We start from the raw sequence: 25,783 nt of genomic DNA, 5'->3' as shown, positions 1-25,783 counted from the left end.
AGGCTACGATGATCGGGACTCGCATTCGTTAAGCAGATCAAAGAGGATGTGCCTATCATAGACCAACCTTCCGGCCTTTAATTTCGCTTCCGACGCTCCATAATAAAGGAAAGTTCCCTTGTATGATTTGGAACACCGCCAATGTCCAGCTAATCTGACTGCTTGTTACATGAGAGCTTCCTCTATGAGAGAGTTTGACGCTTTGAGACAATATCAATTTTAATCCACACATGAGGAAAAGACATTCGACAAACGATTTTGAATGTTAGAAGCTAACGTAGACACCATTGTAGCCAGTGACACAATGCACAAGGTTGTCGTCTATCGGTGGTAAGGGTCAAGTTAATTCCAGAGTGCATCGCGCGATACACGCACCTTTCTAGCACGACTCCATTGACGGGGGTCGTCCTTAACTGGAACATGTTCTATGTCAATTGCAGTATCAGCGGTTGGATTAGCCATGACTCGCAAATTGCAAAGACGAGGTAACAAGTAGTTGGAAAACTCTGACCTAAGATTGATTTCTTCTTATACAGTCAAAGGGGCCACTTACATGGTAATCTTGAAATCTCAGAAAGATATTGCGATACCGGTCTGTACCAAGTACGTGCACGCACCCGTGAAGATAATCCTAACCTGGCTAGCCACAGCTATCGGGGACTGTTTCGACAGGACTTCTCCTCTCTAGGTTCCGAGGGATGCTGCAGATTGCTCCTTGTGGCGTACTCGAGGATCGACGGTTACATCTTGCGTTCACTCCGTGGCAATGATTTTTTTTCAAGTTGAGACCAATAGCACAACGATAATCAGTGTTCGAAGACCTCAGTATGGTGCCCGCTCACACGAGAAATGAAGGTTTCAGCGGTTCCAGACCGACGTAGGATATGAACAACACCTCCTAGGACATGAAGGCAAAATTGCCTCCCAGATTTAAGGTTACTCGAGTGAATCAACCTTATCTAGATGTATGAGTTTTGTTACCGCTCTTGATGGGGCGCGCCAAATTTAGTACACTCTTTGATGCTAGCACCTGCTAACAGTCGCGTAAACATACATTTCGGCCGAAAGAAAAAGGGGTTAAATGATAATCTGCCAATAAGAAGAAAGAAGACGGTGGAATACGAGTGTATCGAAACAAAGGAGAGTGCAAAACAATCAAGTACGATACCCTGGGCATCTTCCTGCATCCTTTTCTTCCTCGTACCGAATTCCTCAGGTGCGAGGAGAAGTTCAATGTCTCATAATGAACTAGCTCCGCCGCACCCGTCTTTCCGATCTTCGGTTTGTCCTGAACTTTAGACTTGGTCAGTATGTTGCGAAGTCCTTCTGCCTGGCTCACCCGCGGCCATAATTGTATCATTTGAAATTGGGTCGAGAAGGGTTGCCGCTGAATGTGATGAATGGAGATTCCTAAGCCACGGTGAGGCGGGTGTTGCTCGACCCGAAATCCCCCGATACGCTGGATTGGACGATTGCCTGAGAACGGATAAGGTATCTGAAAAAATAGAATGAATAGAGGAAATTGTGCGAATGTCATTACAGGGAATGATTTGCCTCAGGTTGGCCTTATGTGCAATGGTCCGAGCTACATGTGTCGCAAGGTTTTCAATTTCCTTGCTACTAGGCGATATTGGCTGCCGCCTAACTATATCATCGTTGCTGAGATCTGAAAGAAAAAAGAATTTGAATCATAAAAATATGCAGGCGAGCGCTAACGTAACTCAAGTTGAAGAGTTCAGCGCGGGAAGATTAGTGCATTTCCAAATATCAAAAAGAGATGGTGATGTTGCGCGAGACTGAACGACCAAGGAAGAAGAAACTTTTGCTGCCCCCTATAGTCCCCCCAGCCTTCTAGAATTGCTCATCGTAAAAGGTGGTGATCTGGGAGAACATATCTGTGCACCAAGCTGTGAGCTATTATGAAGGTTCGGCAACCACGTATCGTCCTCCAGATATGAAAGCAAATATTAAACTCGCTCTTGTCCTGCTCCCTACATCCCCCCGCCACCGACTCGCACGTCCCCAGTCACACCACCCGTACACTATTGATATCTGGCTTGCATTTCATTGCTGGCCAAGGTCCAACGTACTCTTGTTCCATTTCCGTGCAAGATATCCCAGCCGCACTATGCCCCAAACCAGCTCGTATCAGTATGCCTCGCAGTCTGAATCTTGTAACTTTAGTACAGTGCGATTCGAACGTGCCAACACACGTGCGCCCGGCTGGCTCACCAGATATGATACCCGTGATGATAACAGATATTGCGGTTGCCGAAGATGCTTCTGAGTAGGTGCACACTCGGAGACCATACCGGGAACCGAAAGACGAAGAACAAAGCTGATTAGATGACTACGCTGCCTGGGAGCATTCAGACTACCATCATGGGTCCATTAGATAGCAAGGTGTACTAGCTTGGTGGTTGGGTGAACTTCAAGTTGCTGGCGCGTTCACCCTAGATTCAATCAATTCATGCTTGCCAGTTCCGAAAGCAGGGGCCGTTGATCGATCGATCTATCCCGAATGAAAGTAAGAGTCGAGCTAGGTTGCATCATGTATGGATGTGAAGCTTGTAAAAAGAGGACACAGGCTGTGACTTGAGTGCAAAGTTTGATGTGTGACCGTGATGCGGCCACGTGGTTGTCGATATTTGAGCCGACCAAGGGTTCAAAAACACTATGATAATATCTGGTCGAGTTCGAACTAATAGTCTACAACCCGAAGCCTCGACAAGGTATGTCCATTATTCACTATTTTTTCTTAATGTACTCATCTTGGGATTTATCTAGTGATTCTCATGCTACGCCGGGAAAAGCTAATGCGACCCCTGTCGAATTACTTCCCGCGGAGACAGTATGAACATCCTCAAGCTTGCACTGGAGGACATCATCGAAGATGATATGATGACAACTGCTGAAGCCGAACACCGAGTTTATGGCGGGAGCTTACCATTTCCTCACACCATGGCATCAGTAATGCAGACAATTGGCGAGATGTTGTTTTCTTCTGCACCTGAGCTCTGGACTCGTATCTTTTGCCATGATACCCCATGAAGCAGCATCAGACATTGATTTCCCAGCTTCGAAAGGCGTGCGGTCATCCAGTCCATTTGACTATAATCAACAAGCATAACCATCTCAAACAAGACGAAGTTCCTGGGATCCTCAATTGCATCGCGCTGCATATCGGACAACTGAAGAGTCTGCGAATTCGTAACTTTTACAGCCTATACATCAAGAATACTGCAACGCATTAGCAGGACATGCGCCCCAGCTAGAGTGCTTACAAGTGACAGGCCCGAAACTCTTGGGATGTTGGACGACCCGCAAGCGCCTACCACCGCTTTTCAAACTCGACTGCCCGACTCTCAGAATCCTCGATATCGATCATAAAGTAGCTCACAGTCTCAATCACCAGTGGCTCAAGAACAATTTGACAAATATCGAATCTGTGACACTATCTTTTGGAGATGAACTTCCGTGCTATGGCCCTTCGTATTTGGTAAAGGATGTTCCTCAAGCGCTGAACGCGGTCCCAGGAAGAATACCTTGCCTCATCATCGACGGCTTGCAATTTCCGTTCCAGACCATCTCAGGGATCAAACACAAAGACCTCAAAATCGGGGCAGAGAAAGTGGTTGTGCGTGAGTGCATGAAAGTTTTGGACATGGTCGACGAGTATTGCAAGACGATTGTTATTCGTGGCTGCGAATTCGTAGAGGACCCGCGTACAAGGAGGTTGCCTTCCTCGGATACGTTGGAGTTTGATGGGTGCTTCGGCGGCAGTTTGGAAGCGGCACCTTTGACCCCTTCGTGGGACGGTGATACAGTGACCATCACGAACAGCGACTCGCTTTGCTTGGAAGCCATCTTCGTCCTCCTGGGTGCACCTTTTAAGGACTCTAGTTGTTCCCTGTGGCCACGCGTCACTACTCTCAAGCTCGTGGCCAAGGATGATTTCGCTTTGAAATTCCCGTTCAAAATGCTGAAAGCAATGATCAGCAGTCGGAGGGAGGCTGCAGGGCAGGAGAACCTGGGAAAGAGCAACGTAGAGTTGGATGCCATCGGATTCAAACGCGTCCGTCCAATTATGGTGCTTCATGTGCATGGGGGACAAGGACTGTTGCACAAGGAGAGAGAGTGGTTCGAGGAACAGGTGAAAGACTTCGTTTGGGATTGTTAGAAGAGGTAAAGGAGTGGGTGATCAGGGAGGTCGTTTTCTCGGCAGAACTGGCCGCCGTCTGTAGGGAGACTTTGTCGATAGTCGATTGTCCTGACCAATCAACTTAGAGAACCGTAGCGCCCATGGCTTTTGCTTGGTAACAACTATCTGACAAAGTTCTTAATCATTATCCGAAAACAGTTCGGATCCGCGATGTCAAGTACTTCACATCATTACGTTCACTTGTGTTCACTTCAAAATTTAGTCTTGCCTCTAGAATATGCATATTGACAGCCGATATCTGGACTCGAAAGTAATGGAATACGCCTGCGACAGAAGTTCAAGGTGCAAGCTTTTGATTTCGAAGACCGCACGAGTTGAAACTCGAGCTCCACTTACGGAACAGTAGGTGACTCAGACAGACTACGATCGGTACCGTCGAGTCAAGCTCTGCTGTGGGAAATCCGACGCTCGGAAAACCTTTTGATCATTTCATGACTGTTGCGCTGACAGTAGCTGGTATAAATAAGGGGTCACTGGACGAAATATCACTCAGTCTTCATCGCGTCTCAAAGTCTTTCTATCAATCCTAATGGCTCCAATCGGCTCTCTCTGGGGTGTTCCTCGTCAACGTCAAACTAAATATGTCAGTTCCGTTTCCTGTGCAGAGAACTATTGACTGGACAAAATATTAATGCAGATATTGAGCGCTGCTGCTATTGCGGGCCTCGAAGTCGATCTCAAGCCTTTCGAGTTCGGCGTCAGCAACAAGTCACCTGAATTTGTTAACAAATTCCCGTTTGCCAAAATTCCTACGTTTGAGGGCGAGGATGGATTTGTTCTTCTAGAGGGTGCCTCTATTGCACGTTATGGTCAGTGTTGTGCTACACAGCCTATAAGACGATTCTTACTGTGCGCCGTTACATGATCAGTTGCATCTCTGGCTCCTGAGTCTGGGCTTCTTGGAAACAGCATCAAAGATGCTGCACTAGTTGACCAGTGGATCCACTTTGCGGAGCACGAGATCAATGGATATACCGACTTGGTATGGCAGTTGGTAGAGCGCTTTTTCCCAGAGAAAGGCTACAGTGAAAGCGTCAGTTGTTCTTTAGATGTACAGCGGAACTCAATTTCAATGGCTCACACCGGTTGAATCACAGATTCACAAATCCGTATTGGAACGGCAGGAACGCTCACTCAAGTTCCTCGAACAGAACCTCAACCTTCGCGAGTTCGTCGTCACTGATGAGATTACACTGGCGGATATCGTTTTAGCTAGTATCACCCAACGTGCTGCTCGAGTGACCCTCGGTGCTGCTGAACGAGCACTCTACCCGAATGTCTTTGCACACTACGCGAGGGTGGCGGGTGATCCTCGCATTAAGGATATCTTCGGGGCGGCAGACTTTGTTGAAGTGCCCGTAGGACCTAAAAAAGATGAGTAGATCACGTGGGGAAGAGGTGGAAGCGCTTTTGGGGATAAAATGATATACTATACCTTGCTCGAACATTCCGCCAATTGAATTGTTGTACGATGAGTCTGTAAGCTGATCGTTTGTATTGTTTGAAAGCTCTAGTCAAGAACGACTGTACCTATGTAGTCATCCTCTCGATTGTCGATCAATCCCCGCCGCCTGAACAGAAGGTCTTATCATGAATCATGTGACCGAGTACGATCGATTTGGAAGAAGCAGGAAGCCATCGCTGGCGGCGTCAGTGTATATACCTCGTGTATGAATGATGTAAAGTACCTCTATCGTAATCATAACATGGCGAAGCGAGCAGCGTTCTAGGACGTCCCAAAACATCACAATCACCGAAACTCGAATGGTCGAGACTTGAACCTTGATAATCAGATAGGCTCCCCAAACAATTCCAAAGCTTGATATCATAAACGACTCACAGATGTAGGGAAGATAGTCCCCATATAGAACAAAGGAACCTGCGTGATGGATCGTTTACCTGAAAATGACGAATCCTGCTTCGATTCCGAATCCACGCAAAAAGGGACATGGTGGAAACACCAACCAGCCAAGCCAACATGTTGAGGTCAAAATCTACCTCTAACTCGCCACATCACGGTGTAAATAATACTGGTACGGGCCAGGGTCTAAAGGTTTAGCAGGCCGAAGGCACAGGTGCACGTCCTTGGCTCAAGCAGGTACATGAGAAAAAAGTTATGGTATTTACTTACGAACAACAGGGAGACTGACAGATGTCGGGTGAATTCTGTGTCAGAACAACGTCAGAACAACATCGATTTACTCGAGATCACCACACCTATGAGATAACTTGATGGCACGGACCAACTTAAGCGAGGAACGTTAATACTGCATATTATGGATGGGTATGATGTACCCGATACGACTCTGGATCACTATTGGCGGTAAGTTGCACTATAGCTTAAAGCACGCGCGCTGGATGCTGGAGCATTTTGAGGTGAAGCGATACTTAACTTTAACGTCTGCAAGGAGTACAGTGGTTATGGGGTTGCATGACACGTTATCTATGGTTTGCCATGTTAGAGCGTAATGAGTGTATTGTTCGAGGAACGGGGGAAGGGTTCGGATTATAAGACGTGAATGGGATTATATGTGTTGGTTCGGTTTCGTTGTTAGAGATAGTTGGGTGGGCGGCGGATAGATCGAGGTGATCACATTATAAAGGTGGGACCGGGAATATGAATCTATATCTATTTAGTAGAATGTGTGAGCGTCGACTCAATTGGACAGATCAGAGATTATGGAAGAGTGAATTCGCAGGAAGCACAGGGTGCTATGTATAAATTTACCTAGTTATTGACCTTTGGTTGATAAATAAGATAGGTCACGTATGGGATCAGTATGTCCACGGCCGTGCTTGTGTACACTGTAGACATACATTTTGTGAATGGGTGCCCCATGGTGCTTTATTGCCAGTTTCCTTGTATCTTACAGCCTGGCGCTAATAGCGAATAGGTAGGATTGGTTCTGCGCGTATGGAAGCAAGGTCTACTGCTTGATCGATTGCTTCGTCAATCTCTCCGATGAGAACACTGAGCATGAGAGTGTGAGAGCAGTATTGTAATTGAGTGATCTCACGCACATCATATCGCCTTTAACAAGGTAGAGACCTAGTTCTACTTCTTCTACACCCTCGTCGATACTATAAATCCTCTCTTTTGAATCGCTGAGGACGACATTTGACTTTTGGTCGTAACCAGCTAGGACGCCGACGATTGCTCTTCCATCTTGCAGTACCAGAAGGACTCGCCCTAGATTATTATCAGTTATTATCAAGATGATAAAGGGGATGCTTGGACTTGCTATCGACGTAACCCTGCAAGCTTGACATTGAAGTTGCAGTAAGAGGCTGTGTGGCTGTGTTTATTTCCAGGGGGATACCTACCCTGGAAGGGTACCTCGTGGAATTCAACCGTTTTATCTACTCGGGTCTCATTAATTCTTTCTTCTTACAACGACGCTTCTCGCTCGTTGTCGTTAACGACGCCGCACCACCACACACGACGCCAATCGCGACTCCCAACAATGGAGAAACGCGAATTAGAGAAACTTGAATCTGTCGAACTCGAGGAAGTCCGTCAAAGCAGGGACCTTCCTTCACCTGCCACTGCAGCACAACAACCTCGCAATCGTGCAAGGTTCAGTGCCGCCACGATCATTCCAGTGTGGATTGTTCTTAGTAGTGGAGTCATCATTTACAACAATTACCTCTACAACACTGTAAACTTCAAGTACCCCGTTTTTTTGGTTACTTGGCATTTGACTTTTGCAGTCAGTCTTTCTTTTTCTTCTTCTCAATACTCTACTGACACCTCAAGTAGGCTATTGGAACTCGCGTCCTTCAACGTACAACGCATCTCCTAGACGGTGCAAAGGATGTACCAGTCAGCAAAGACATGTTCTTTCGCTCCATTCTACCCATCGGCCTCCTTTTCTCTGGCAGTCTCATCCTTAGCAACACTGCTTATCTGTACCTGAGCGTGGCCTATATTCAGATGCTCAAGGTCCGTTCACTCCACCATGTGCTTTTGCGTTATCTTTACCACACTTTTGGCGCCGTGCGTTTAATGACCTCGTTTCTGTACTAAACCTCCTTTCAACCTTCATTGCCGCCTAATTTCCGCTTCTCCAGTACTACACGCGTTGTCTCGTGTTTCACGCTATGCCTTACGCGCATTCCTTTGAATTCTTCACATACTAACATCTATACAGGCCTTCACCCCCGTAGCAATCCTTCTCATCACATGGGCCACCCGCATCAGCGAACCCTCCCGCAAGCTACTCCTCATCGTCCTCATGATCTCCTCCGGTGTCGCCGTCACAAGCAAGGGTGAACGATTCTTCAGTTGGATCGGGTTTATCATTCAAGCTGGAGGAGTTGGGGTGAGCACCACTTGACTTCGGTTCTAGAGACATCTAACCAACCTTCCTCCCAGTTTGAAGCTACCCGCCTAGTCCTTATCCAAATTCTCCTCCACGGACTCAAAATGGACCCCCTCGTCTCTCTTCATCTCTACGCACCTGTCTGCGCCCTTATCAACCTCTGCGTCATACCTTTCACTGAGGGCATGGAGCCGTTCCGGGTAGTATGGGGAAGCATCATAGGATCATACAGCCATGCCATGTCCGCCGTATCAGGCGAAGTGGCATCGAACGCTACTGTCTCAATAGTCGGCGCGTCAGGAGAACTGATCGCTGCCATAGGCGAAGAAGCAACACCTCACATCACCCCCTTCCTTCTTCTCACAAACGCGCTGCTTGCGTTCCTGCTAAATATTGCTGCTGTGTTTTTGGTGGGTGCCGGGAGCGGGTTGGTGTTGACACTTGCGGGGGTGTTGAAGGATGTGTTGTTGGTTGCGGGGAGTGTGGTAATTTGGGGTGGGCAGGTTGGCACTTTGCAGGCCCTTGGTGCGTTTTTGTTGGGTTTGGTTTTGATGGTTGTCCCGTGCTGATATCTCGTGCAGGATACTCAATAGCGTTGTGTGGATTGGTGATGTTTAAAATGTCGGGTGGGAAGTGATCGTTTGATACCGAACTTTGCCCTCTACCGCTTACCACTTATGCTCCCATCTTGCCCTAGCTCGCTTATGTTACTATATTCCCAGCACTTGGTTTTCATGACTTGCTTGAAGCAGAGTCCTCTATGCGCGCTCAGACGCGTATATATATATATATATCTTAGGTCGCTTCCCCACTACCACCACCCGATGAACGATGGCAGCAGTCCTCTTGCATATTATTGTGCATTTTATTCGCAGTCACTCCCTCTCCCCCTTCCACCTCCTCCTGCAGTTCTTTCTGGTTTTGTACGATGCCTGTTCCTGTTCCGTTCGTGCGACGCACATCCCAATCCCTCGTACATCGCTCAACCCATTCCCGGTTCGCCCAACTCATTCGCGTTCATACAACACTCGAATCGGCCCACTAACTCCGCGATGACATTTAAAACACATGGACATGCTTATCACGCATAGATAGATAGACTAGGACTTCACTTCTTACTTTCCCTTTCCTTCCCTACGTGACTTTTGCCATGGCCCGACCCTGGGTGTTTTACTCGTACTGATAGACTTGCTACCTTGCCTTTTTGTGTTTACTGTTTTTGCTGTTTTTCTTCCTACCCCACTTTCATACCGTACTGTTCCATGCGTGATCGACGCTCGTACCCTGCTTGCTCCTCCAATGTGGAGGCCATGTCAAATTCCAATCCCCCATAGACTTTTGCAGTACTTTTTGATTTTGCTATCCTGTGTTCTGTAGTTCATGTTTAGGTTTGACTTCAGAACCAAATATAGATTTGCTCGATGAAGTAAGTGATTGGCAACGGCCGTTCTTTGGATCACGCCAGCTTGGATTGAGCGCTCGCTGTGAAATCATTTTTCTTGTGCGTGTCGGTGCTTCCTGCCGTGACGTGATTCATGACGACGATGGGAATAAAATTGCAAAAGAGCAGCGCCTGTGAAGAAGCAGAGGGACGCATTGGAATTGCAGTGATTCCAATGATGCGTCCCCCCGGCCATTCATCAGCTTGTACATATTGCCTATCGCACAGCTGTCGTACTCCGTCTTGCGGCAGATCTTCTCAGCGATAGTATGCCCCTCCTCCTGCTTGATGTAATATTCCGCTGCGACTTCTCTGTCGTGTAACGAGCGTGGCGCTGGGACACTGCGTTACGCTCCCGGTGCGATGTACAGATGAGGTTCAACTCGGACCGATAACCAAGCTTGAGTGGAGCCATCGTGATCGTGTCGAGAGACATTTGTTTTTGATCAAACGTGTATTATTTTCTAGGGTACCGGAACATAGCAGTACCAAGGAAACTTGGTGAGTCAAACCGACGTATCCACTATCCACAACATGGGTAAATACAACACCGTCAATAACACTGGCAGCCCGAAGCAAGCCACTTCAAGCAATATGGCAAACTGACCCCAAAGTGATGAACGCATGTGCCACGACGCAAGGAGTCATAGAACATCGAGGACTCGAGAGCGGGCACACGCAGCTTAGGAGCTTGTTTTCCACGTCCTTCGGGTCATCGGGATAATGCTGCCCGTGCCTGTGCTATATAATGAAAAACTGGTTCCTCTGCTGCTTGATGGCGGGCCAAATGAACCTTCATCAAATCACGCTTCCTCTCTCCGGCGAGCTTGGGAGGTCTCAGGGCGTCCTGCAAAGCTTTAACTGACGGGCCTACGGACGAAAATGAAGTGAATTGAATGCCCCTAAATATTGCGGAAGAATGGTTCTTTCTACTATCGCCATAAAGAACGATATTCAGCACATGGCGTCTTCAAGTTCCTATTACAAATCGATATCCGAGCCCCCTTCAGATTTGTTTGATCCAAGATCGCATCCCCATAAACAATGCGTTTCTCCCATATCCTCATCGTCTCTGCCGTTTTGACGCTGGTAGGAGTTGAGCTACCAAGGGCTGTCCTTGCTGGTGCAGACATACTAATAGTGACTGCAGCGCCTGCAAAAAGGAAATGCGCGAGTACTTATGAGTACGTCTTGGGTTTAACCATATGGCTTACTGACGTGGTATTAGATTACCCTTTCATGTGCTTGATCATGTATTTGCTTCTCAATAAATTTTACTGCTACTCGAGCAACAGATATTTCATGGGAGAGAAAATTTGTGGCGTCTGTTGTTACCACCAAGCAATGCCATTACTATTCAGATTTACATGTTTGACATATGTGTTGTCTCTCCTTGCTTTTGAAATTTCTCCTTCCTCAAATATTGGTATTCTCGGCGTCGTGCTAAGCCCGCTTTACTTATTTCACATGTCATACTAGAAAAACATACACAAGCCCCAGTACTATCGCCTTGTAGACCCACGACAATCTTGCATCTAAGTTATTACTTGATGACATTGCGTGGAACGTCTCTTCAATTTATCTATCACCTCAAGTCTAAGTCTAACCAAGCTGCCACCACTTTACTCACCACAATTATCTAGCTTACTCCAAAAACTACTTCGCCGTTCTCAACACCCTAGATTTGGCCAACCTCTGGCAACGGGTAATCCAACATTTGTATGCATCCATCTCGCTCGGGGATCGCCGCTCGCAGCACATGTCCGGATTCCGGAAATATTTTTATTCGACTTTCATTCCGTCTGCGTGGTGGTATACACAGGTCATAAGTAGGAGTCTCCGAGTCGCAATAGTTTAGAAGCAGCTGCGCAAACGGTCACTTCCATGTCCTCCGCTGATACTCTGCCCTTTCAGTAGTGGTTGTGAATCGGGTTTCGGTGAAGGAGAAACACGTATTACGTCATCATCCTCCAGGCACACCCCCTCCAAGGTGATGTGAGACCCCGATAGGAATCAACACACCAATTTGTCCCACGCGAGGGGAATCGACAGAAGGGGGAGGCGCACGACTTGCGCGAACTGGCCATCAGTTTGATGAGTGGTGTAGGTGGTCCTTGAAGGTGGTTGGAGCTGTAGTCGAAGACAAGGTGGTGGCCAGCGCTCGTGTACGCTGAGTCTTTCAAAATGTTATACGTAATGGTGATTACGAAAGTGGATGCTCACCCTCGCGGCGGTCGATATGGTTGCGAGGTTCGGGGCAACGTAGCAGGGAGCTGCATGTGGAGCGAAAAAAACATACCTGAAGTGGATTACGAGGCTTATCGTTCCGAATAGGACGAGCTGCGCCCGAGGAAGAAAGGGATTTGCTAAGGTACGGGTTGCAGTGGGTGTGTTGTAGGCAGAAATTGTGGCGGGCCGCGGATAGGTGTGATCCGGATATAGTTACGACGCACGCCACGGGGGGTGACGTGGCGTCACACTGCAATAATAGCGGAGTGGTGCAGATGTTAGGGACCACCTACTTGGAGTGGATATTGTTCTTTCTGTGTAAGCTAGATACTAGCAAGGATATTAGACGGAATGCCATATATGTGAATATTCTTAGCACCATCCTAGTTCGGCGAGTAAGCCAGTTGGTGAGAGGGCAAGAGAGTAGTAATATCGAACGTTGACTCACAAGTTGATGCGTTTTGCCGCTGGAAGCGCCTACGAGGAGAGCACCATTAACCGAGAGTGCTAGGCCTAAGACTATCCACGTATGCTCTTCAAAGGGAGCTTTCGACATCAACGCTTCAAACTCAAATCGGAGTGGGGTTGCTATCCGCATTAAAATTGTGTTTGTTTGTCCAAAAGACTGGCAGGCAGTGGCAGCTTGTTGTTGTACCCAGGGCACTCTCACATCCGATGCCGGTGATTCGACATTCCACACCTCAAAGGGTGCCTTGAGGTATGGGATGTCGAACCAAAGCCAGGGACATTGGACGTCCCACACTCGACTTGATCGGCTGCGAGCTTCTTCAACGAGTCTTGCGAGAATCGAGCTACGCCCACCGCATTGTTGACACTCTGGAATGGACCAGCTACTAGTGTATCCAAGTTCCACCGTCTCATCGTATGATACCAGGAGGAAGTATGCTGGGGGTCCCTACCAAACGTTAGTGGAAGGAGGGCGGCTTTGTCGAACACAAAATTCCCATCGCCAAAAACATGTGTAAGGCTGTGCCGATTTTTTCCACGGCTCGATACTGACGGACACGCCGTCGGCTGAAAACTTGAAGCACTCGACTCTCTGATATGCTCACTGTACATTGGGGTATGTCAACTGGACAGCAGAGATATCGAAGCACGCGATACCCTTAGAGTGCAATTTTTTCTTCTCGACCTGAATTACTGCAGGCTTCAGCAGCATCAATATTAGTGATAACCCGTGAGTCGGCGATCATTCCTTGATACTGCCATCGCAAGTCCCTTGTACTCAAAGAAATCCCGCGTCGCCTCAATCTCCTTCCCTGCATGAAGGTTCCGCCAGCCGCGCTGATCAGACACTATCGGGTTTGCCATTCAGATGCTTGTAAGGACCTGGTTTATGACTCGCCGAACTCTGCTTGAATTTCAGGTACTGGGGCCTTGCTTGCGAGCGTCAGACCGTGATCGATCTGCGATCTGCAAAGTGTTTCCCGGTTCCCGGAAGTCCGTGGCGCATGAGTCACTGTCTTAGCGCCCGAAGTCGCCCTGAGGCTTGCGATCAAGGGCATTGCTACTTAGTATGCTACTCTGATGCACACGATGTGGAATCCTTCCTTGGATTATTTCTAATCACACCCACGTTTCACTCAGACTGATATACAACGACGACAACTAGGAGGGAACATGGTTCCTCGAAAGTTCGTCCGTCCGTACCGGTCACACTCACATTCTTTTCCTCCTCACTCACCCGCGGCCTTCCGAATCCCACCACTACCTTCTCGTCTTCACTCGCTCCGCGTCCCGCACTTCAATCTCCCCAATGTGTCACTTCGGCTCGACTTTCTTGGAACGTCCTCACGTCTCCACAAGAACCGTCGGTGCAATTGCAGAGGCCCAGGTGGCGCAAGTACAAATACCCCAGAAGGTTGGGGCACACACAATACTCCACCAAAGAAGTTCCGCCATGCACCCGTGCCAATGTCAATGCCTGATTGTGGGTGTGATATTTGTAGCATCATTCATGATGCCCAGAGGTCGGGGGCTCTTACGGGTGTAAGATGTAGTTTGGCTTGAGGTGTGATGTGAATGGGAAAGGAGGACGGGTGGGGACCGTGCGTCCCGGTCGGGATCCATTTGCGCGGCTGGTGTTGTTCGTGATTAGTAGTGATGACAAGAAATCAAGGAGTGTCCTCTTCGTCCTTATCTTCATCTTGTTACAGTTGCGGACAAGCAAACTCCGCCAATCTGGACATTGCTAAAGATTGATTTTTCCTGCTGCCACAAATAACCAGGAACCCATTTTTAGTGTGGAATCCATTCATAGGGAACCAAAGCAACTGATTTGTACGAGCAGATTTTTATAAAACCACCATATAAGGGTTTCAGAGGCCAAAAATTTGGCGCACCCCTAAAAAATTCCTAAATTCATGAAAAATATGCCAATCGCTTTCTTTTGATGTCCTGTATGTGATTCCATTAAAATATCATCATAATCTTGGGTCATTTCAGCGCTAAAACTTGGTAAATATGGATGTAATTGCCTCCGGTATGTTGCTGGTATGTCCCAAAATGATATAATTATTCCTTTTTATAACTTACTTTCAACTACAAAGAGGTGAAATAAAGCTGTACACAAATAATTCTGACCAAATTCTGGCAGAGGGTACCTTGGACTGCTCTTGGACCCCCCAAAAGGGGTACACAACATCAATCAAATTGCTCAAAAACCTCATGGAAAATTTTCTGGAAATGTGTTTTTAGGCGTATTTTCACTGCCTGTGTTTGGATTTGGCCTTGGTTTGGCCTAAAAAAATCACTTGCAGGCCCTACAGAATTTGTGGACTTTGCTTGTCCGCAACTGTAGTCCTGGTCATCATTTTCTTTAGGCGGGGAGGAACTCGAACGGAAAGGCCATAACAATGCATGCACAGTGCAGCATCCAGAGATCTATGTGCTTTCGAAGCTCACCTTTGACTTAGGAATTGTAAACTTGGTGATTGCTAATGAAAAAGGTTTCTGTTATGATGCTTATCATTTTGGTGACGATACTCTAGGGTGTTGAGTTATTGGGCAAAAGCCCGAAGGGCTTTCCGGCTCGAAACATAGTTTTGTACCTATGGTGCAAAAAGGTGAACTGTGTTCCCATAAATTAGGAGTACAACAACGCATGCAGCGAAGGTTGATGCCCCTAGGATTAGGAGATGGACTCACTCTCGCTTCTTAATGGATTGGGGGGATTGTGTAGTGCATGAAAGGCTCTAGTGCTGGTGATGCTTGAATGTAAGGTGCGAGTATAGTTGCGTGGTCCCGCAAATAGATTGTAAAGGCTTCGCTTGACCATCTTCCCATAGCTTTGACGACATCAAATGGCACTCCACACAGGAGATATTCTAGGATCCCCCCAATTCTTAAGCCATGTCCCTTCAGGTCGGGTAAGTTCGCAGCTTTCACTGCTATTGAAACTCTCTTCATCAGCTCTTTTTTGGACAGTGGCCGCATTCCTTTTGTGTGTTTCCACGCAAATAGATGCACATCTCTGTTGGCTGGATTGACGTGCAGATGGTTTTCTAGGGCTCTGCTAGGGTCAGACGGGCCTTCCTGTGCTGCCCAGTATGCTTCTTCCCCTTTGATTGGGGAACACTTGGTCCTTGGTAGGCGGAATTTGGTGACCCGAAGGCCATTGCGGTCTGTGGAGTTTGATACTCCTGCTCTCGTAATGTGTTTCTTTGGGTCAAATTCTTTGATTGCATTCACTGTAAATTCTCCTAGCCTCACTACGGCATAGAATGTCATTGTTAGACATGCAAAGACAGCTGCATCTAATGGAGTGTCGAGATCTAAATGGTCTCGAATTGCGCATAGGAAGGTTGGTGTGAATGGTGACCTCTTTGGGCGCTTGGATGTTTCTGGTGCTGACGCCAATGCTCCGTCTAGCACTGCTTTGAGTTTGTTTGGTGGGATCAGCCAAGCTCTACCATGTAATAGGTGCCATGCTCTCAATCTGGCTGCATAGTTTGCTAATGATGATCCTGAGTAGGATCCGGTGCAACTGCAAAGGAAATCGAGGAGCAAGACTCGTGCTACTGGGCAGCATTGATCTTCTGGGACATTGTTTGTGTCGCAGAATACGTGAAACACCAGTAAACCAGCTCCATAAGTCTCTTTTGTTGATTGTGCCCATGAAGATCCTATAACATCAAGAATACGCTCTAGCTGGGTATCTGTTATTTCATGGTTGATTCTCTGCTCTGCCGTCACTACCACTTGTCTAGTACTATTTCCAGCTGGTGTCCACAGCCTCAAACGATCTCGAGCAAGACAATGTGGCCAAAGAATTGAAGGTTGGGGTGTTAGGTCTGGTCTATAGCTCTGAGGAACTGATGCGAGGTTTTTGTTTGTGTTTGGTAGTGGTGCATTGAAACGGGTGCTCTTCCTCTCATTCCTCATGGAGTGCCCTACTGATGAAAAACTCCTCGTCATTCCTACTAGCTTTAGCTCGTTCATCAGCCTGTTGTCTGACGAGTTGTTGGTTGATGAGTTTGGCTGCTGGAGCGGAGTAACTCCCGTTATGCAGGAGTCGAATTTCTGAGGTGGAGAGTGGTTTCATGGTGTCAATGATGAAAGGCTCGAGCTCTGTTGGAATACTGGTTGGGGGGAGAAGAAGGCTCCTTGGTCCGTATATCCCTCTAGAAGGTTCATCTGCTGGATTGGAAGTGCTTGTGATGTACAATGTGACAACGTCGAAAGTGTAGGGAAGATTGTGAATGAATTCGTTAATCCTGCGGAAGACGCCATTAACTTCGATGTTCCTGTGTCTGCGCTTCCGCCATCCTTCGATGACACCTGTGTTGTCTCCGTGGATGACAACATGTCCATCAGTGTTAAGGAGCGATGCGAGGGTGTACGTGAGTAGCTCAAACCCGACCGCTTCAGCCCATCCAATGTCTCGTTTACCATTGCGAGTCTTCCAACCTGGAATTAGCCTCCACACTCTCCAACGATCCCCGATTACTATTCCGATGCCTATCCCAGAACTTGCGTCCAAGAATGCGAATGGATTTTTAAGCTTGGGGGCTGGGTAGATGGTGCGTGTGACACTTCCAGATTGTAGCAATTCTGACCACCAGTTTAAATCATCTGCTACCCTTTGTCCTGCTCAATGGGGAAGAAACGGCTTCTCGCTGCAATAGGATAGCATCGCCTCGAGGTTCATGAGGTACGCTTTGCCTCGGGGAGTCGCTTCACATGCATGTAATAATTTTCCGTACAGTTCTTGTACATCGTGCAAGGTGTGTGCATGCCACTTGCGCCATTTGTGTATTGCTGCGAGATATTTGTCTATTTTGGCCGCACTCAATGATACTGTTTTGAGCTGAACATCCCAGGAAAAACCTGTGTATATCGTGGATGGTGTGAATGGTTGATCCTTTAGCGGTTCCCATATAATGCCTAAGTCTTCCGATAGGGCATCTATGTCACATAAGCTGAAAGTGAAGAGTCTGTCGTGATCTGATCTTGGTGAGTTGTTTGACAAGTCCTTCAGTGGTTTCGAGCAGTCTTCGTTGGACTCTTCTAGTCTGCCTGTTTCATGGTGCAGTTCTCTGAACCAGATGTGTCCACCTGTTTGGCACATTCCTTCTTTTGCAAATGTTTGGTTCCATTGCTTCCTCCATTCGTTATATTCCGCTAGGAATTCCCGTCTGATTCTGATGAATAAATGATCATCTACCCATTTGTCTAAAGGCCCAATTCCATTGTTCCGGAAAATTTCGGCTCCAGCATCGGCAACATGTCCATAGACCCCTGCTGATGGGGTAGCTCCAAATGCTGTGCACGTATCTATGCAGAATTGTGTTTCCGAGACTCGTATCACTCCTGCTGGCCATTGGGACGGATGTAATGGAATCATTCGGTATGCTTCCGCTACATCTCTCATTGCTGCTTCTGAACCTGGGGGTAGGTGTGCTATTAGGTTATATATGATTGAAAATTTGCCCCAAGTTGTCGGGAAATCTTGGGCATTAATGTAGGAGTTTATTGAGGGGTTTGGATGGGGGGTGCTCGGGGACAGCGGGAATGAGAAATTCTGTATGACTCTGAATTTGCCAGGTTTGCCTGGTTTCGGAATAATAGACATTGGCAAGGATTGGAAAGGTCCTATTAGCTTCTCTAATATGTCAGCTGTGAGTGGCCCAATGTATCACCCTTTGTCCAATTCCTTTTGGATGATGCTATTGAATTCGACCCTGTACTCGGCAATCGATTCTTTATTTGGAGGGGTCTGTACAATTGAAATAGAAGGGAAGTCTATTTTGAATCCTAAACGGAGTCCATCTGGTATATTAATAAAATGCTCAATGACTCCTGCACGACAAAGCTCACGTGCCCATACTTCAGCTTTGTACAGAGTCAGTGGTACCTGCTTTCTGAGCTCTAGGACACTTCTGGGCACTGTGAGTGGTAGCTCCGCACCCTGAACAGAAGTGTTGGGCATCGTGCTTGGGGGTCGTGCAACTTTCTTCTCATTGCCACCCAGTACACAATTGCTTCCCGTCTTTGGTCCATAGTCCTTTGCATATGCGCTCCAAGAACATGTCAAACTGTTTGTCCCACATCTGGGTGGCAGTGCATTCAATGGTACGGTGTGGATTGCAGCCAAGACAAACTGCACAGCAAGGTAATGGACCTGTAGCTGTGAAGGGACGTACTGTCTGTACCTTCTTGTTACCGGCTTGGTTACCAGTTTGCATGTCCTCAGCTGGGGTGAAGGGGCACTTCTGCAATGATGCAGATTGCTGGGTTTGACTGGAGAGGTACGCTGCTGCCACTTGCTGTGGTGATATGAAAAACGGAATGATTCTGCAGGGGGGGGGCACGGGAAAGGTGTTTGTCATCATGATTGAGACGGGGGTTTGGGTTTGGGTGTGGCATGTGATGGCCAATGAAATTTCGTTGAAGAAACAAGGGAGTGTCCGTGTGCATACACATGTGACAGAGGGGGGGGTTTAATGTCGGCGCGTGATGGCCGACAGGTGATAAAACGCATTGCACAAGGTGACAATTTAAAAAGGGGGGGAGGGAAAGGAATTGGTTGATGTGAATAGGGTGCTACTCGTAATGGGGGCTTTGAAACTGACCTGTATAGCTATCTTCGTCTCCCTTTCACGTTTCTCATTGAAAAGCTCTTCTCGAGCTTCAAGAATCAAGTCATTGTTGAGCTCCTCAAGGCTCCAACTCTTTGCTGTCCCTATGCTCTGGTGCCAACAGCGGTGCTGCTGGGATTGGTAGAGGAGGAGCACTTTTTGCTTGAGCAGGTCCGGAGAGTGTCACCATCTGTGCACCTGAAGGGCATACCAAAATTGTATGTGCATTTCGACTCTCTCCTCAGGCCAGTCATGTTGTCGCATCGAGGTGACCATGTGAGGTGTGGCTTCATTAAACTCCTCCCAGGAGAGGTGCTCGTCCCTAACGATTGGCGCTGCCTTTGGATCCTTAACTGCTGCAGCCAGGATCCATGAATGTAGCCCTTCCGAGGAAGGAAGCATAACCATAGCATCTGGTTCCACTACTAGAGTGGCCAGTTTGGTGTCCTCTAAGCCTCTGTTCATGAAATAGTGAAGCTCACAATAATCTCCAGCTTTGAGCTTTCGTGTGGTGTATTGAGCTGGTAATACAGTAGGGTCAGAGGGAACTTTTCCGCGCACGAGTGGCACATACTTATTCTTGTTCTTTTTTCTGTCCTCTAGACGCGCTGCCTCTGCCTCTTCTTGGCACACTTGTTGGCATTGCTCTTCTTCCTCCTCTTCCCACTCTCTCACTTCTTGCAAGCACTCCTGCCTGAGGTTCCATTGTTCCTTGTCTGCATTGTTAGCTAATGTCCATAATGCTGCTAGCAAACGGGCCACTTGATCATCAGTGAATCCTCCATCGACGAGCTGCTGGCGTGCTAATTGATGTTCTTGCAAGGTGAAATCTGGTTGGACAGCCAAGTTAGGGTTTTCTTGTAACATAATTGAACTGTAACTTAATGCAAAATACTTGGATCAAGAAGCTAGAGCTCAAGTAGACGAGAAACGCGAGGTGGCAGAAGCAAAAAGGTGTTGCGCCACCTCGCTTAATTTGCGCATAGACTAACTTCTTTGTCAGCTTCGTTCCTCAGCAGACTCAGATCACCACTTACGCCATGTGCTTGGTTGAGGAATCAGCTCCTCGGCAGTGTCTGAGTCTGCGCGGGTGTTGTATCCAAGGCTCTGTCAGCCGAGGTATGGTGGGTTTGAGACCATGCAGCGGGCCGAGAATGATATCAGTCCTCTTCAACAACAAGACATCTCTCCTGGGGCTTTGGTGCGTCAGCTTCTGGTTGAAAGAGGGAATCGGAAAGTCTCATCGATGATCCAGGACTCTACGCCAGGGGACACAGATAATCCAACCAGTACGCCCTGGCAGACGATTGACACATTGACAGGTCATAAACGTAAACTTTCCAGCACAAATAGTTTATTTCTAAAGGTGTCAGTGTATGTACGGATATGATAGGGCACGCACCTTTCTTTCTAGAAACACAATGTCCGCGTGCGGAGCATTGATCTTTGGGTAATAGAGACGAACACTGCACGTCCGGTCGCGTCCAAAGGTAACTGCCTCCTCGTCGATTGGGAATGCTACTACCTGCTCATCAGTCGACCGTTTCATCAGCCGCAGCGTACCAGACAGCCCTATTTCACTGCCGTCCTGATGGTGATGAGCAAGTTCAAGCAAGACTTGGACAGAGTTTGTTCCAGGTTCGCGTCATGCCGCACCTCCAGGTCATGTGATCGCGTCATTCATAGCGATTGAATTATTTATGTACATCGTCAACCACAAGAATGCCGGATCTGAATATAATTACAAAGTATGCGGCGTATCACAACTTCAAGTGCCACGATCAGGAACTATAAGTGCGGCACCAAACCAGTCCACAACACCGCCTTGTATACGTCAGGAGGAAGATTGCATAAAGTGGCGAACATAAGTACCAAGAGGACGGCACGAGCTGTGATGTACAACAGAGCATGCAATGCGTAGACCGAGATATCCACCTCATTTGGCGTATACAGGACGCCAAAGAGCAATGAGGTGAGGAAACCGCACCAGGGTGTGAAAGTTATAACGACGGCACTCATGCGCCATAGCACCCGTTCCTGGTATGGTGGGAAGGCAAAAAACCAAGTTATACAACGGATGCCGCAAAATATGGATGCCATAAGCAATGCAGCAAGGCAAAGAACGATCTTGTCCAAATATTCGAATTTGATGCTGCCATCAAATGTTGAAACTCGGAACTTTCGAGAGGTGGGAACTTTAGACGAGCCTAACAGTTCTTCAATTGGGCCGAAGACCGGAGACAAGATCCCCCATCTAATGACTTGGTCGCTTCCAGGGACGCCAAGGCAGACATAATCAGCAGCAAAATAATTGTTGAGGTGCACACATACTCATCAATGTGATTTTCTAGCCCCGAAGTTGACTTCCAGTACACTGGATGTGGACATTGCACATCGAGAGGCTTGTTCCACCACTCAGCATAGGTGAGGAAATGGAGAACCGCAAAAAGCGAGGGTCCCAACCTCGAGCTGGGTGGTTTCGAGGTGATAGATGGCGCGGGTGATGAGCTGCATAACAAACCAGGCCACCTGAATGATGATCAATCCTTTCGATATGGCAGTCTTTGCTCCTATCGTGGATCTAGTCTGCCGTTAGGGTAGGAACGTCGACACGTCCTGCACGTATCAGTGTGAGAATGTAATCAAGCTGTAGTATAAGGCAGGGTTCCCCGTCCACATTTAGCATGAAACCACCCATTAGCACAGAGAAATTGTGTGCCTGAGTCCACGTATAATCTAAGGATGTACATGAGCCAACATTCAGGTGAGCACGAATCGGGCTTACCTTCAGATTGCTCTAAGAAATGAGCCTTGACCCATCCTTTGACCCACCTCGCAAGAGCTCCAGGGAGACACCAAAGAAATACCAGTACAGATAATACACCTGTAGCAAGCACTACGAGAAGGAGGCGAAAGAAGCGAAGGAAGCGATTTTCACATTGTCCAGGTGTTTCAACAGGCTCCTTTTCTAAGGACATGTATAGTGAGTTGTAAGATGCAGAGTCTCTGAAAGCACAACTCACCTTCAGACTCCTTTTGCTCAGGATGAACACTGGGATAGTACCCCGAATCCTTTAACCGCCTTGTAACTTGACGAGCGCTGAACCATTGGCGCATAGTCCATGTTACGATCAGTTCAGGAGCGATTAGTGCGATCACCATGATGCCAAGTCGCTGCCGTAGGGTACCATTAGGACTGTCCTTGGGACTTGGAATATTGGCGTGAATGGCACTGTATATACACGCAAATAGAGTGAGAACAGAACTGGAGACGATTGTCCATAGGGTTCTGGTCGTGAATGGTGAGGCTTTAAAACTGTCGCTAGTAGCAGGATTTGTTGTATTTGTTGTAGTTGCAGCTTGGACGACTCCAACGAGGTAGAGGAAGATGCAGAAAAGTACTAGTAAGCACATTATTGGATATCACTTTGGGTGTATCGTACGCATCCTGTTCGCTATTTGTATTTTACTAGCGGGTATCATCTGAAGGCAGTAATTGCAATGTACAATGAGGTGGCTGGCCTGCTTGGTGTTTGCAGCATGACAAGTGAAGAGTAGTATCGTGATGAATCACTGAGTGCTCTCATTCTCGATCAGGTTGTCACGTGCTGGGCTCAAACTGCAGCTGGTCCAACATTCAGTGAACCGCACCGTGTCAATGTAATGTCTCGTATCCATTCATCGGGCACCCTCAAGTAATCATGAACGTTGAACATTTTTCAACTAGGGCGGGTCACAGCTTGTTCAGGGTACGTTGCAGCAACGAAACCGACGGCACCTCACTGATTACACGACTGCAGCTGTGCCAGGCAAAAACGGGCATTTACCCTTCTATCGGGAATTGGCCTGTCCACTAATTAACTGCTCAAGAAGCGCTGGACGCACTCAGTACTCGTTACGCGATGTCAATTGTTGCACATGATTTCGACGGTGAAAGCATTCCACCTCTGGTCCTCATGCACGCCACCATCATCTCGAAGGGACACTCGCACAATATACGTTACGGAGATCGAAGCTGTCTGGTTACTGCGGCCCCCAAACAATTGTGTCCGAGGCAGACAGCACTTGCAGTTATTGACAATATCGCCTGCTACAGCGGGAGCCGTCGACTGGTAAAAGTGACGTGGTGCCATGACAAATAGTTCGTGTTCCGTTCAAACACGATGTTGTATCGCTCAAAATGCACTCTAAACACCTTAGTCAACTTTGAGTGCTCATTGTTGATGAATATTTTAATGTCCATCCGCGTACAGGCTTGGAGTACTAAAATGCACCTCTCACCACATTTACAGTGCTTGTCCTCTGCGTCGTACAGGTCGGGGATCGTATCAATTAGTAGTGTGCCTTCGGTATTCTCTCTGGTTGTGATCTAATGTTGGTATTCAGATACTGTATGAATTGTTGTGTCACCATGTCAAGCCTCGTCCGAGTCCTCGCCTGGGTCTTATCGATGCAATCTTGGTACTACCATGTCAATCCCAAAAAAGTATCTCCTATGGCCTAGGGAAGAACTAGGATGGCTTCGAGTATCGCCTCAAGGTCTAACCTTCCTTAGTTCGAAGCTACCCACCTCGTCCGACCTCATCCAAACCCGCCTCCACTGATTCAAAATTACCTCATCGTCTTTCTCCACCTCTACGCACCTGTCTGTGCCCCTGGATCATTCCTTTCACAGAGGGCCTCAGCATTGTATGAGAATGTATCATAGGATCATACAGCCACACATGTCTGCCATATCGGGCGGCATAGCGTCTTCCATGGCTAGCACCGCATCGCTACCGCCCTCATAGTCAGCACATCAGGAGAGTTACCTGCTGCTATAGGCGGAGAAGCAGTACCTCACACCACCCTTTCCTACTTCTCACAAACGCGCTGCTTATTTTCTTGCTGAACATCAACTTTTTTTCTGTACAGGATACTCGACAGCGTTATGTGTATTGTTGATGTTTAAGGTGTCGGGTGGCAAGGATCGTTTGATACCGGACTTGCCCTCGTTTACTACTTATCGCTTACCCTACTCTGCCCATCTCGTTTATGCGATTATATTCCCGGCGTTTTATATTCATGACTCGCTCAACGCAGAGTCCTCTATGCGCGCCAAGAGGCGTCTATCTGTCTTGGATCGCTCTACCACCCCGGTGGTAGCGGTCCTCATGCACATTATTGCGCGCTTTGTTTTTCTGTCTGTCGTCTCACTTTGTACATTCCCAATCATCTCCTGCAGTCAATATTGGTTCGTATATATTTTGGTTCCATCTCATTCCGCTTCGTACCCCCTCGTACAACTCCTGACTTACCTCACACAACCCCTCTCCATCACGTTGTCTTTTTACATGCACATGCTCAAACGCATGGACAGGCTCAGACAATCAGTGTCGCAGTACTTCGATCACTTATATGTGAAATTTGCATTAAGATTATGTTCAAAGTTGAGTGTTTGATAATATTATGCTTTATCCCAAATTTCCTCCCATTGCTGAAGCGCTAGTGGCATAAATTAACCATGCAAATCAGCTCAACGATCAACCAAGAATTGTGCTATGAACGACAATGTCGATACGAAAGCAGAAACATCACTCACAGTGACTCTGGCTAGACGTCAGGTCTTCTGCATCTCAAGGATCGTTCATACATCAGTGCACATCTTGCTTTTCTATTGGAAGGCACAAAGAGTGAGTCGATTTTGGATCATGCAAGCGAACCGCATGCTCACACAAGTTTGAATGCAGCAGGCGGACCCCACGCAGTCAATACCACTGACACATGATCGCCTGTCGAACAGAACTGGCGTTGCGCTGACAGATATAATTACTGCCAAAGCGGCAACGATACCGAGGAAGGAGAAACGCATGTTTGGAATTGGAATTGATACGAAGGTGATGTATGATTGGTCTGAGGGACCTTTGAATGACTTTGGAACGGTAGAATGATGATCTGTCTTAAAGGCCTCGCTGAACATTCTGGGAATGAGGATTGCGAAATTGTTCATCAGCCCTGTTACTGGCATAGGTTAACACCATGAATAAATTTTGATTGCTTGGGCGAGCTATTGTGTTGTATGGCGCTGATCTCTACATTTCATGCTAGTGCGATACGGGTGAACATGGACAGACGACACACACTAGTACGTATCATGTCTTTCTACATGCATGATGGCTTGAGAAAGTAACTGATTTTGTGGGTGTCAGCCATGATGGGTCAAACTCTATGGCACGATCAAAGCTGCCGACATTTGCATCATAAGCGAGATGAAGCGGCCATCCCCGTTCTTCACCGTTTGAGCCAGGGTTCGAATCCGGCACCCCGGATACAGCGCCTGGAACTTGAAACGCTCAAGTCACGAAATTATCGTGCATTGCGATCATCGTGGAGGAAACGAGCTGTCGGGTCTATCAGAAGTCACGGAAATTGTCATCAAGTACTCGGAAACTGCCGCAAGCCAGTATGGGACATGGGCGCAGTATGGAAA

General features: G+C 47.6%; 4 protein-coding genes across 4 annotated transcripts; all 4 read right to left on the bottom strand.

Moving 5' to 3' along the window:
- Positions 1 to 7,037: 7,037 nt before the first annotated feature.
- On the bottom strand, positions 7,038 to 7,538 carry BJ212DRAFT_1403740 (LSM-domain-containing protein). The gene is made up of 3 exons (XM_041337378.1): positions 7,465 to 7,538; positions 7,244 to 7,412; positions 7,038 to 7,193 (listed from the first exon to the last, which is right to left on the bottom strand). Exons 1-3 carry the CDS (start codon positions 7,490 to 7,492, stop codon positions 7,103 to 7,105), a joined length of 288 nt encoding a protein of 95 aa, XP_041185605.1. The 5' UTR covers positions 7,493 to 7,538; the 3' UTR covers positions 7,038 to 7,102.
- A 4,854-nt stretch (positions 7,539 to 12,392) lies between these two features.
- Positions 12,393 to 12,934, bottom strand: BJ212DRAFT_217367 (uncharacterized protein). The gene has a single exon (XM_041342677.1). It carries the CDS (start codon positions 12,810 to 12,812, stop codon positions 12,504 to 12,506), a length of 309 nt encoding a protein of 102 aa, XP_041185604.1. The 5' UTR covers positions 12,813 to 12,934; the 3' UTR covers positions 12,393 to 12,503.
- A 6,563-nt stretch (positions 12,935 to 19,497) lies between these two features.
- BJ212DRAFT_1288923 (uncharacterized protein) lies at positions 19,498 to 20,181 on the bottom strand (the record flags this gene model as incomplete). The annotated part of the gene is made up of 2 exons (XM_041332047.1): positions 19,498 to 19,815; positions 19,876 to 20,181. The coding sequence occupies 2 exons, from the start codon at positions 20,179 to 20,181 to the stop codon at positions 19,498 to 19,500; spliced, it is 624 nt and encodes a 207-aa protein (XP_041185603.1).
- Positions 20,182 to 20,963: 782 nt separating this feature from the next.
- Positions 20,964 to 21,762, bottom strand: BJ212DRAFT_1403723 (uncharacterized protein). Its single transcript, XM_041337377.1, has one exon. The coding sequence runs from the start codon at positions 21,412 to 21,414 to the stop codon at positions 21,103 to 21,105; it is 312 nt and encodes a 103-aa protein (XP_041185602.1). The 5' UTR covers positions 21,415 to 21,762; the 3' UTR covers positions 20,964 to 21,102.
- Between the last annotated feature and the right edge of the window lie 4,021 nt (positions 21,763 to 25,783).

Source organism: Suillus subaureus (assembly GCF_016647635.1).
Source record: "Suillus subaureus strain MN1 chromosome Unknown BJ212scaffold_177, whole genome shotgun sequence".
In the NCBI taxonomy this organism is placed as follows: domain Eukaryota; kingdom Fungi; phylum Basidiomycota; class Agaricomycetes; order Boletales; family Suillaceae; genus Suillus; species Suillus subaureus.
The sequence above is the reverse complement of the archived record's forward strand: the minus strand, read 5'-3'. Positions and strand labels throughout refer to the sequence as shown.